Genomic DNA, 13,608 nt, shown 5'->3' with positions numbered 1-13,608 from the left:
CGCTGATGAAGGCTATGTGAGCTGCCTGAAACAGGTGCGTTGTTGGTCTGGGTGACATGACTCGACGTATCATATGAGGAAAATAAAATGATGAAAAGAGTTCTGCTGGATTGCTTATCTTCTAGTTGCATTTTTTTGGACCGTGCCTGCCTATATACTGCCTAAAGCCTCGACGTAAGTAATTACTTTGGAAGTGCAAAGCCCTGTTGTAGTTTCTGTTTCTAAGCTTTCTGGATCAATGCGAGGCAGGTCTATTATTAGGACACCTAGTGGTTGGATTCGGTGTTACCGGTTTAACCGGTGTTGAGAAGCACGGTGAAAACGGTGGGGAAAATTCTAACACCGCGACATCTCTACTTGTAGGTCTGCTATTTTTGAAAAATCGTAAGAATGCGGCACAAATCTTTGAATAGGTATATATTCTTTCAGAGCGAAGGTTTTTTTTATTTCCGACGTCCTGTCTAAATGGGTCAAGTATGAGGCAATGAAACTCACTGCAACCTAGAAGCTTACGATCGCTGTTTCACAAAACCAGACCACACATACATTACACAGGCCATGCAATTATGATCTCATATTTACCATGAACTGCATTACTATTTCCTGATATTGATCGGTGACTCAGTCTCCCTTGCCTACTTTTTTTTTTCGTTTTGTTTTTACCAGCTCTGGCAGCGTGGCTGGTATTGCTTTAACCTTCACAGCCGTGCACGACGTACTGAGCGGAGTCACAGACCTTTGTAATGCATGTAGTTCAAATCTAATGAAAGCTGAATTTAACCCATTCTGACCTGAGATCAGATTCATACGAGGTTTCCACTGGACACACGCTGGTCTGACGAACCCATTCTGACCTGAGATCAGATTCTAAAAATGTCAGTCGTTCTTCGATTTTATTCAAAAATAGCAGACCTACAAGCTCGTATCGCGCCACTCGGTGGCGCGATATGAGCTTGTAGATCTGCTATTTTTCAATAGCTAAAGCATAACATGATGCTGACACCAAAATGGGTGCCCGTTCAGAATGGGTTAAAGACGGGTCTTTTTCAATGTCGGCTAAGTACGATTCGTTTTTTTAAAGCAGGTTTACTGGTTTAGTTATGTTTTTCTCTTATTTAAAAAAAAAGGTTATCTTTGAAAAACAGAGAAGGGTCCCGCCGCACACTGTCAGTAACATTGTCTGTCCTGATGAAGGTCTAATCGACCGAAACGTTGACCAATAAAGAGCAACATTTTTGGCAAGTTTCTGACAGTGTGCGTCGGGACCTCTTCTTTGTTTTTCAAAGATAACCTTTTTAACCCATTCTGACCTGAGATCAGATTCACACGAGGTTTCCGCCGGACACACACTGGTCTGATTAACCCATTCTGACCTGAGATCAGATTCTAAAAAATGTCAGTCACTCTTCGATTTTTCAAAAATAGCAGACCTACAAGCTCGTATCGCGCCACTCGGTGGCGCGATATGAGCTTGTAGATCTGCTATTTTTGAATAGCTAAAGCATAACATGATGCTGACACCAAAATGGGTGCCCGGTCAGAATGGGTTAAGTATGCTTTATTGCCCTACGCACCTGTCACTAGTCTTCTGAGGTGTGCATCGGCCTTTTGCTAATAAGTTTCTCTTTTTTTTTTTATATAATAATATGGGTGGTCGGGAGGGAGATTCAGCTGAAAATGGCTGATCTACAGGCTTGCAATGCGTTGTTGTGAGCTGTGGGGTGACTGTGGAAGTCCAGTGCAGCAGCTAATGGGAATGTCCTGAAGCACACAGCAGGCGACAAGTTCGATCCCCCTAGACTGGCTTTGTGGTCACGCCAGTAAAAGACGCTTTTAAAATAACTGCTCTTTTGTACAGTGCCAGCAAATGAGTCACAGCAGGGTGTTTTAAGGTGGACCGAATCAGAATCGGAATCACTGACTGACCTGCAGTGGTGGAAAGTAACTAAGTACATTTAATACGCAAGTATTTTACTTCTACTCCTCTACGTCTCAGAGGAAAAATATTGTACTTTTACTCCAGTACAATTATTTGAATTAATTATAGTTACTTCGTAGATTTTGATTATTATTATGAAACCACTTTCAGAGACCAATATATACTACTTTGGCAATTTGAAAATAGCAGATCTGCAAGCTCACAACTGGGATCTGCATTTTCAAAGGATTTTGATACATTTTACACCACAATAATGGCTCCTATAGTGAGTAGGGTGTGATTTGAATGTTACAGTCATGTCTTTTTAGCATTTACTGTGAAGTGTGTACTTATATTTTGAGGTTAATCAAGTGTCTGCATAAAGGATACATCAACTAAATATATCTAATGTGAATCCTCACACTGCACCATATAAACCTACTACCTAGGAGGCCATACTGAAATAAATACCATTTTAAATCAACCATGCAATCAAACCAAGCACGCAATGAAAGCCAAGATGACAAAATGATTGTTTGAAAGCAATGCATGCCAGTGAAAAGCCTGCAATTCTAAGCACACGTGCTACACTCTATTAGACACTACATACCATTTTACAGAAAGCGGATAAAGCTTGCAATCAAAGTCAGTGAAAGCCACGATGCCACCGTGTACACCGAATGCCCAACGGTAACGGGCCTTAACCCATTCTGACCTGAGATCAGATTCATACAAGGTTTCCGCCGGACAAACACTGGGTCTGATTAACCCATTCTGACCTGAGATCAGATTCTAAAAAATGTCAGTCGTTCTTCGATTTTTCAAAAAATAGCAGACCTACAAGCTCGTATCGCGCCACTCGGTGGCGCGATATGAGCTTGTAGATCTGCTATTTTTCAATAGCTAAAAGCATAACATGATGCCAACACCAAAATGGGTGCCCGGTCAGAATGCCTTAAAACAACAAGCTAATGCAACACTGATGACAGGATCTCAGCCAGCCTCGTAAGATGGCTCGGCGCTTGTTTAGGTGCAAGTTGACAAAATGTACGCTCATCAGTCAACCTGTCACCACTAGACGCCCCAGGTTAAGTTCAACCTCCGGTGAGAGAGAGAAAGGCAGGCAGGGAGGGAGAAGAAGAAGAAGAGATGGGGGTTGGGTGGGTGTAACAGAAATTGGCTACATACACACAGCGGCTTTTTTTTGCTCTCACGTCACATTTGTGGTTTGGTGGTAGAAATGCCATTCCGATGGGGTGGCATTTCATTAACTTAACAGTTTCCGTGCTTTGAATGGATTACTCCAGGTTAATGTCGCTGCCATATCGGACATACGCGCCTTTTGTTTTATGTGTTTAATCCGCCGCAATGTAAAACATAAATAGAAAATCCTTCCTCGCCGCGGAGAAAGAGAGTAGATGCATCTGTTTGGATGATGAAACCGGAAATCGTCACATGCTGTGGGCTGCTAGGGCTTCTGGGAAATTGAGGCCAATGCAAACGAATGGGGTTCAACGCCTCATGGAGGAGGGTCCTGTGCTGCGTCTTCCGGGTGTACCAAGATGGCGGGTGGTCCGGCCGTTCATAACAAACGGGGGAAGCTTTTTTCGCTCGATTTCCGCGGATTAAAAGCCCAAATAATTCAGCGTATGCTCTAAAGGTAATACAACAATCTCGGCAGTGAAGGGGGGTTGATTAAAAGTCTGGTAAATCGTTTTCCGCAGTCAAACTGTTAATAGCAAAATGGCCGCCATGTGAATATAGTGGGGTGAATAGAGGGAGGTAGGGCGAGGGAGGGTGGCAGAAGACGGAAAGGAAATGGGACCAAATGCAAGGAAGAATATCTGCACTGTGAAATCTAATTAATTCTACAAAATGTCAGAGTTAAGTGTTTTAGAGTTTAGTGTGTACTGTAGCTGCCTGATGGAAACAGACCATCACAGATAACTATTGTGTATGAGAGAAAACCCCAAAGTACATGAACGAGGGAAGAAGCGAGCGATTGATAGTCTCTATAGTGTGACTCTAAGACAGTACAAATGGAACCAAATGGACCCTTATGGATCCATCTGGTGCCATTTGCATACTCTGAATTCAATTAACACTTTCCCTCCTGACACATAGGCGGGGATCGTGAGGCCAGTGCCAGTCAAACGCGCGAAATACCACGGTAGAAGAAGAGATCCTGGGCAACCAAGGTATATTAAATGGAGGTCATTTTTGCTATCGCGCAATTCCAGACGGCAGATTCGTCGCAAACTGCACCCGGAAGTTCGGCAGAATGCACTGGAGCCAATGAGAGCTCAGTGACCAGCTCATGAACAAACGCCATTTCTGAATGACTGAGATCTTTTGTAAAGCAATCGCTTCTGGCAAATAACAGAAGACACATTATTGTCTGCTGTGTTGCTTTTCAATGTGTACACGTGTAATTTTATAGAGGCATCTAAAGAGCAAAAAGTAAGTTTCTGAACGTGCCAAGTATCGCTAGACTGTCCACAGTTTCCTGTCTGGCAGCTAAATCTTGTGATACGCCCAGGACAGAAACGATACCTGCTGCTGTTTAAATCCTCAAATAAAATAATGTATACTGTGCACTCTGTGCACATCGAAAAGCAGGTGATTAGAAAACAAACTGTGATATGTCTTCTTTTATAGGCCTGAACCGATTATATGACACAGGTCTCAATGGTTCATAAATAATGTTTGTTATGAGCTGGTCAAGCTGGCTCCATTCACTGCTTTGTATTCATGTAACTTCCGGTGCGAGGTTTGGCTCCCATGAAAGTGTCATGGCGCAGCACTGTCACGTGATCATGTCACTTCCTTCTCTAATCTTCCTTGTGGGCAACCAGGAAGTGTAGCCCCCCAGCACACACACACACACACACACAGTCATAGAGTATATATGAATAGAGAAGGCACCCAGAGGAAACCCTGAGGCGAAATGGACATAGTGGCCGAATGAAGGTATTGCAGCCTGGCCCCAAACACATGAACGCGCTGGTCCGTTGACTATCATTGTGCACGTTCACGACGGCAGCACGCTCGTTCGCGTTCGTGCACGTTCAACGGCAGCGCGTTCATGTGTTTGGGGCCAATCCATCCCAGAATGCACTCTGTTCCTACCAGGAAGGAGGAGTGAATCCGCCTCATGCGCTTTTGAGCAACTTAATGCAAGTGGATGGGAGGAGAACTCGGGTGTCTTCTCTATTCATATATACTCTAAGCACACAGTGTGGCTTCACTCTAGGCTGCGGTAGACACCGGTGATGTGTTGATTTCCTTCCGCGGATGTAAGAAGAGGCAATAATAAGTTAATAACCTTCCAAAAACTGGATTTTGGCTCATTTTGAGGAGATAAGAGACTATTAAGCGTGCGTGGATCAGTGTGGAGGCTGTCTAACATGCGAGTAAAATATAGATATATTATTTTTAATTACCGGATTAAATGACAATTAAAGAAAGACAGATTTTTACGTTCTGGCACAGGCGGGGGGGGAGGGGGGGGTGGGTGGAGAAATAAACATAATTCCATGTTCCTGGCTTTAATACGGTTAACTGGCTTTACTGAGAATTCAAATAGGAACAGGACGTATAATAACAAACGCCATCAAAACTGTTGGTCACGACATGTGGAAATATAGTATGATGAAACAAGCAGGCCCAGGATTCGTGGAGTGAAAGAGTGCGCATACAATAGTGTACAGGTGTGTGTGTGTGTGTGTGTGTGTGTGTGTGTGTGTGTGTGTGTGTGTGTGTGTGTGTGTGTGTGTGTGTGTGTGTGTGTGTGTGTGTGTGTGTGTGTGTGTGTGTGTCTCTCCTCAGCAGGCAGGTGCCGCTTGCTGAGGCAGAGGAGAAGGTCAAACATACAAACTACTCGCACACACCCTGGAGAAAACACTTTGGCTGCTGTTGTGTGGACGATGTTTGGATAGCGAGCTGCGTTCGACCGCTTTCTGTCAGCGAGCGCTCTGGAGGAGAAAATGCCAAGTCTCTACCATTCCAGCTAGGTTTAAAATAGCACTGACAGAATATGTCCACACAGCGGGGCGGAGTTAACTGCAGTGTGTGGCTGTTTTTACCTGCTCTAAAATAAGTTAGTTTTCGTTTTTTAACGGCTCTACCACGGTAAAGAATGATCTGTTTTGTCTGGAGTGGCATGGAGTGGACTAGGCGTACACACAAATGGTGATGGTGATGTTTCAGATGAAACGACAACGGGTTAAATATCTTCCTTGGGAGGTACATGCTGTGGGGATTGAAGCTATGACCTTATGGCTATGGGGCACCCACTCCAAACCACTGGGAGACTAAACCATGCAGGCCATGACAAATCAGAGGACTACTGGCATGTTCTAATAATGAGTGGGGTGAGACACAAATCATTGGGCTTCAAAATTGCAACATGCCTGTGATGGTTCTCTCACTCTCGACCTATATATATCTGGCTGGCTATTAATTCCTCATTATCTTTTTGTTTGAAAGTATCGTTTCCAAACCAAAGAAGTTAGATAGACTACCTGCTGCAACGTAAAGGGTTCAATACCTAGTACAAAGTACAAAAGCTGCTTGCCCATGAGCAAACTACTTGAACTCTTACCATCTCTCTCTCTCTATATATATATATACACGCATAAAACTAAATAGTTTTGTTGCAACAGATGGGTGGGCTAATTTGACAAGCTTGTCAGATCACGTTCATCCTTTGTTATTTTCCTCTCTCTCTCTCTCAAACTCTCCTTTTGCGGTGTTTTCATCCTGATAGTAAGTAAGCACCTCTCGGGGACAACACTTCAAAGCAGAAAGCAGTGTGCACGTTGGGGCCAGTTGTATAGGCACCGCAGCAGAAAGCAGTGTGCACGTTGGGGTCAGTTGTATAGGCACCGCAGCAGAAAGCAGTGTGCACGTTGGGGTCAGTTGTATAGGCACCGCAGCAGAAAGCAGTGTGCACGTTGGGGCCAGTTGTATAGGCACCGCAGCAGAAAGCAGTGTGCACGTTGGGGCCAGTTGTATAGGCACCGCAGCAGAAAGCAGCGTGCACGTTGGGGCCAGTTGTATAGGCACCGCAGCAGCCAGAAAGCAGTGTGCACGTTGGGGCCAGTTGTATAGGCACCGCAGCAGCCAGAAAGCAGTGTGCACGCGTTGGCTCTGCGTCAGTTGGTGGCTATGTACCACGTCCCGAGTGTATATACAGATGTATGCGTTTGGTCCCGAGTTGCAACCCTGCATGCTCCATGTACTTGCTGGCAAGCACTTACAAAACTGTTACAAAACCTAAGTGCTTATGCAAGTGTGTGTGTATTGTGTAAGTCAGCCCGGCACATACTTATTGAAAATCTTCCTCCATTTTGCTCCTTCATCATTTGCTTAAATAAATCACTTTTCTCCTCAAATTCCCAACATTTTCACTTCCTCATCCTGTTCTCATGACTTTAATATATACAGTATATACACATATATTATATTATATTATTATATATTACATTCCCCATCTCTTTTATATTGGTTGATAATACAGTATATTGACATCTATTATTGTGTTACTTTTATGTTATTGTTATGAATTAAATACAAAAGTCACCTTTTTGTCTATGTGCAGTTTACATTTCTGATTAATAAAGTTTTAAATCAAGCAATAATTATAATTATTTTTTACATACATTCCCCCACTATTCACTTTTTGCTCGAATATAACTGTTTTTGACCCAGGATGTTGGTAACTGTTTTGGATACACAGTATGATGGGATGGAATGCGGCTACATGCACAGAAACATAACAAAACACAGACACCGAACAGTGCGTAATGGGTCAAACATTTTTAACAGAGCACACCCACACACACTAGTCTGATTATTGCACACAATTTCCCGTAGTTTTATTAATTTTGCAAATAAGACTGAACTGAGAATCTGGAGCCATCACATGAAGTGATTGGGCCAAACTGTCATTTAGACATGGACAGCATCTGTGTCATTTTAGAGCTTAGCTACATAGGAACATAGGTTTTTCAGAAAACTCAGGATTTAGAAGGTATTTAGAGGCAGAAAACTCTTATCTCCATTTTATTTTTTTGTAAATGAACGCCCTACTTGCTCATATTACAGCGTCACACAAAAGTACCTAAAGCAGCAGATCTACAATCTCGAAACGTGGCGCGAAGCGACAGGCGTTGAGATTGTTGATCTGTACTTTTGACATTTTTGAGTGGTGCAACCACTCCAAGGAACAGCAATGTCTGTGTCCGCCTATGTATGTGACGTTAATGAGCATGAGTATGACTATTAGTACCAGTAGGGGCGCTGTTGTGCCAGAAACAGAGAGAGATAGTGCTGTACTGTTGCCTGCTAATGAGAGAGAGAGAGAGAGAGAGAGGAGGGGGGAGAGAGGGGAGTTGCACCACTCAGTTCACACGGGTGTGATTTTTTTTGTATTTGAATCCTGAAAAGTAACAGTTTTGGACACATGAGATTTCCACCAGAGAATATTTGTAGAATCGGCCAAGTGTCACTAAATCCCAACACAAGCTCTACTTCAGGCCCGGGAGGGGGTTCTGTTGTGTTGCTGAGCCAGCGCCAGTACATTCACATCGAGGGTACAGAAAAAAGACAGATTTGAGATCACACAGTACACAGTAAAATCCTCAGCGTCCATTTAACTCAGAGAGTATACAAATGTAACCCAACTGGATTTGGTTACATTTGTACCCTTTCAATGCATTACATTAACACTGAGGATTTTCACTGTGCATCTTACCATATAAAAAATAAACTTCTACCAGCATGTGGAATGTGATACTGATAGCTGTGCTTGTTTGGAACAAGATTCCTGCACAGAAACCCGCTTCAGATGGCGGAAAGGGAGGGAGTGGGCAAAAAAAGCACATCTGTCATCGGGGTTATCAGTGACAGATGCATTGGGGCCACAGATGTTTGACTGAATTAGGCTGACGGCATGTCTAACAAGCCCCATCAGTAATAGCTATAGGCTAAATCACATGACCTTATTCGCTAGACAATGTGGACCTTCCCGTGGCCATGCATTTATATTCGGTCTGCAGTTTCCTACCTAACCGGAGAAGAGGAGACTGGCTCCTGCTTGATGCTCTAGCCCATTCTGAACGGGCACCCATTTTGGTGTCGGCATCATGTTATGCTTTAGCTATTGAAAAATAGCAGATCTACAAGCTCATATCGCGCCACCGAGTGGCGCGATACGAGCTTGTAGGTCTGCTATTTTTTGAAAAATCGAAGAACGACTGACATTTTTTAGAATCTGATCTCAGGTCAGAATGGGTTCGTCAGACCAGTGTGTGTCCGGCGGAAACCTCGTATGAATCTGATCTCAGGTCAGAATGGGCTAGCACAGGTCCAACTGTGTCGCTTTCAAGCCCTTGTTAACAGCACTGACCTCATGCTGGGACATTTTGCTGCAACGTTATGTCAGCCTGTGTGTGTGTGTGTGTGTGTGTGTGTGTGTGTGTGTGTGTGTGTGTGTGTGTGTGTGTGTGTGTGTGTGTGTGTGTGTGTGTGTGTGTGTGAGAAAGATTGTAAGTAAGTAGTAGTGTGTGTGTGTGTGTGTGTCTTATGCATGGATTATACTTCAACACTGTTCTTGTAGTGCTACTATAATGCTATAGCACCATAATGTAAGATGCAAAATGGGTGTGTAAAGGAAACATTAAGTTATATACTCATCATACTCATCATTCTCTCTATAGTGTGCGTTTGTGTGTGTGTGTGTGTGTGTGTGTGTGTGCGTGACTGGCTCTCTGTGCATTTTGTTGTGCATGTGTAATGCTGCTAATATTGCACTGCAATAGGCCTAGAAGAACTAAACACTGGGCTACTGATCTTATTTAATCCCTTCAGTCTACTGTGTGTTTTAAACCCTCCCTCTCTCCAATCCCTGCCACCCCGTTTTAGCGGGTTTCAAATGGCGCATTAGCCAAGGGAAACATAATTGTTTTAATTGCTCAGAGGAAGAGGGTGCAACTGCTTCAGTGTGTCAGTATTCATGAATGCCTGGAGGGAACAGTAAAGGGTGGTGTGGCAACTTTATGACACGTGAAGGAGAGACATTCAGTGCTCAAAGCCAAAGGCAGTCTGCCTCTATCTAGTATCTATACAGACAGTTTTAATTCTCAGGGATCACCACTGACTAACACTATGAAGGAAAAGGAACCTTTGCTTATCAATCAATACATATTCAATACAGCAAAAAATAATCTGTTCATTTAAATAAGAGTGTAAGAATGGACTCAAATTGTCTTTTGGATCATGATAACTGTGTGATGCTACAACCTCGCTGCCTTTGTTTCTATTTCTGCTTGTGTGTGTGTGTGAGTGTGTGCACTGTGCAGTGGCTTCTGTTTAAGTGCAAATATAAGCGCTCATGTGGAAAGTGCATGTTATGTGAATCTGCATGTACAAGGAGTGTGTGTGTGTGTGTGTAAGTGAGAGAGTGCAGGTTTGTGTATAAATACATAGGCACTCGTGTATAAAAGTGTGCATGTAGTGTGTATCTACATGCAGGAGTGTGTGTGTGTGTGTGTGTGTGTGTGTGTGTGTGTGGGAGGGGCAGTTGTGAAAAGAGGTTCTCAGAGCAGCTGCCAGACGGAAAACCATGCCTCATTACTATGCAATGGCTTAATCAGCCTGCTGTCATTAGACACACACACACGCACGCACGCACACGCACACAGTGTGCAAGTGCAAGTATGCACAAACCCGTAGACGGAAACACAGACATGCATGCATAGGGACTTAGGGAGATGCACACGGGAGAGAAGGGTGCACGCATGTGGCGTCCTTGTGCTCACAAAGCCCAAGGTGGTGCCACATTAGCACGAAACATAAAACACATCCAAGTGGACCATCACAGTGTCACATCTGCACCGTCCGTGGTCAGGGCTGTTGCTGTTGTTAACCCATTCTGACCTGAGATCAGATTCATACGAGGGTTTCCACCGGACACACACTGGTCTGATTAACCCATTCTGACCTGAGATCAGATTCTAAAAATGTCAGTCGTTCTTCGATTCTTCAAAAATAGCAGACCTACAAGCTCGTATCGCGCCACTCGGTGGCACGATATGAGCTTGTAGATCTGCTATTTTTCAATAGCTAAAGCATAACATGATGCTGACACCAAAATGGGTGCCCGGTCAGAATAGGTTAAGAGACATTAAAACAAGCTGCAGTGTGGGAGACGGCTAATGGCCCAAGCATGAAAGAGGATTGCAATGCACATGCATGCACGCACAACAAACCTCTGTCAACAACAGTCACATGTGCCTGAGTGTAGGAAAAGTCCCCTTGTACGGTCACTGTATGTCTCATTTTTCAATTTTGCACAAGACACAAATTCCCTACAACAGCAACTAAAGCTCCAGGAACACAATGGATGCATGCGGTTGAACAGCGTCGAACAGTCTGACTCTGAAGTCGCTGTCAACAATCACCAAGCTGCTCTGCTGTCACACCACTATGAAAGACCAATACACTACTACTACTTACAATGTGTCTCTCACACACACACACACACACACACACACACACACACACACACACACACACACACACACACACACACAAAATACTCAGCAGCAATGAGGACCTTTAGCCAGAAGCATAATCTTCAACCACAACATAACCCAAGTAGAAAAGAAAATTATCACATGAAGGAAAACAACAACAATAACATGACTGTGAAAGAAAACGTTTACATGTACATGTAAACCAATCACAAAGATCATTTCATTAAAGATGTGGGGGGGGGTGTTGTTTATGTAATTACCTGGTGGACGTGCCCTTTCTGACATCGCACATCATGCACTTGAACGCCTCCGCCGTATTCTTGTAGGTACACACGCTGCAGTCCCAGTAGCCCTCGTCAGAGGAGGGTTTCGCTTGACGCTTCGGCCTTTACAGATTAAAAAAAAAGGAGGAGTGAGGAGGAGGAGAAGAGATACGAGGGGGTGATGCTTTAAAAAAAATGCAGATCTACAAGCCCAGAACGCGCCACATCCGCGACGCGTTGTGAGCTTGAAAATCGGCTACCCCCGCCCCCCCCCCCCCCCCTTCGGGGAGCGACACCGTCGTATGATGAAGTATAATAAACCGGGCTTCGGTTAATTTGTCTGCCGATGATCCCCCGGAAGGTTAGTAATGATTACCTCTGGTCTGTGTGAACATCTGGAAACACTAATATATATCGGATTTGAAAACGATCTGACACCTTAAAAAAAATTGGCAGGATAGGGGACTAAAATACACGCACGGCACGCACTCAAATACACACACGGGGGAAAGGGAGAGAGAGGGGGAGAGGAAGAGAGAGAGAGAGGGGGGAGACTAGAGAGAGATAGAGAGGGAGAGAGAGAGAGAGAGAGAGAGAGAGAGAGAGGGGGAAGACTAGAGAGAGATAGAGGAAGAGAGAGAGAGGGGGGAGAAGGGGAAAAAGGAAGAGAGGAGAGAGAGAGAGAGAGAAAGGGGGAGAGACCGTGGAGGAGATTTTTTTTCTCTCGACGTCGCCCCCCTTCCTCCTCCTCGCTCCCTTCGCTTCCCTTCCAGTTCCAATATGGAGGCAGTAATAACGCGGTAATAGCAATAGTCGGTATGTGTGTGTGTGTGTGTTTTTTCTTTTACCTCGTTGGACTCCGCTTGTCTCCCATGCCAGACGGCCTTGATTTAGAAGGCGCTGAAGCGACGGTAGTCCTTGTTTTTGGCGTCGAGTTCTTCTTGGTCTTTTTCAGGGAACCACCATCCTCCGACGTCCCCGTACTGGTGCACGACGCTGCCGCCGCCGACAAGCCGCTTCGCTCGGCTTCCAGCTGTCGTGGAAAGTGCTCTCCGGTTGGAACAGCACGGGTCACGTGGCTCCGCAGCCGCCCAATGGGCGCGGGAGACGGGAGACGGGGAGAGTCAGTCATTTCCTCAGTGGGGGCCGACAACATTCCTACAACTGATTAATTAGAACAGCACTTAGATAGTTGATGATGCTGCGTTTGGTCGTGTAAATAATGTAAACTATTTTCACATTTTAATTTGATTTTTTCCTTTTTTTTTCTCCTTTATTTTTTATTTTTTTATCTTATCTATCTTAATTGTCTATCCATGAATACGTATACTCTGCTGTTGTTGCTTGTGTTTGTATTGTAGGTCTGTTTTATGTGTATTTTTATGTAAAATAAAGTACTGGTCATAAAAAAGAACAGCACTAGATAGGCCTATACAACAATGAATCTAGTTCTAGTACAATGTAGATGAAATGTTACCATGATGATGACATGGCACCCCAAATCACCACTAAAGGTGGTTGCACACCGGCCGCGTTTTTCGGGAAATCTTTGGAGAAACGCTGCTAAAAATCCGAAAAACGCGCTCGGTGTGTGTGTGTGTGTGTGGGGACCTAAACTGTAAAAAACAAACAAATCAACCCTGCCATTTACCAGGATATTGTAGCGCTATTTTTTTTCCCCTTTTACCTCTGATGATTTCCTTCCTGTTTTTGGCTATATAGAAGTGATTTGTACGTCTCTAAACGTTTTGATGAATTGAAAACGGTGGGCCCTGATGACTGTTGTAAACAATTAAGTGTAATGCGTTCATGGTGTCGTGACTGTCTAGTGTCGACCATCCACTGCAGTTAACAGTTTTTGTATTGAGTTGTGCTTGAAATGTACTGT

The 13,608-nt window shown here is 44.2% G+C and overlaps 1 protein-coding gene across 1 annotated transcript in view; it reads right to left on the bottom strand.

Moving 5' to 3' along the window:
* Nucleotides 1-12,742, bottom strand: part of LOC310853538 (YY1-associated factor 2-like) — a 33,725-nt gene extending 20,983 nt beyond the window's left edge. Inside the window, exons 1-2 of the mRNA XM_083757920.1 lie at nucleotides 12,569-12,742; nucleotides 11,718-11,843 (exon numbers count right to left, since the gene is read on the bottom strand). Of these exons, the coding sequence (XP_083614046.1) occupies nucleotides 11,718-11,843; nucleotides 12,569-12,594 (152 nt within the window). The 5' untranslated portion in view covers nucleotides 12,595-12,742. The remainder of the gene's footprint in view (nucleotides 1-11,717; nucleotides 11,844-12,568) is intronic.
* Between the last annotated feature and the right edge of the window lie 866 nt (nucleotides 12,743-13,608).

The sequence above is a fragment of the Protomyctophum parallelum genome, assembly GCF_964188405.1.
Source record: "Protomyctophum parallelum genome assembly, chromosome: 22".
Taxonomy (NCBI): Eukaryota; Metazoa; Chordata; class Actinopteri; order Myctophiformes; family Myctophidae; genus Protomyctophum; species Protomyctophum parallelum.
The sequence above is the reverse complement of the archived record's forward strand: the minus strand, read 5'-3'. Positions and strand labels throughout refer to the sequence as shown.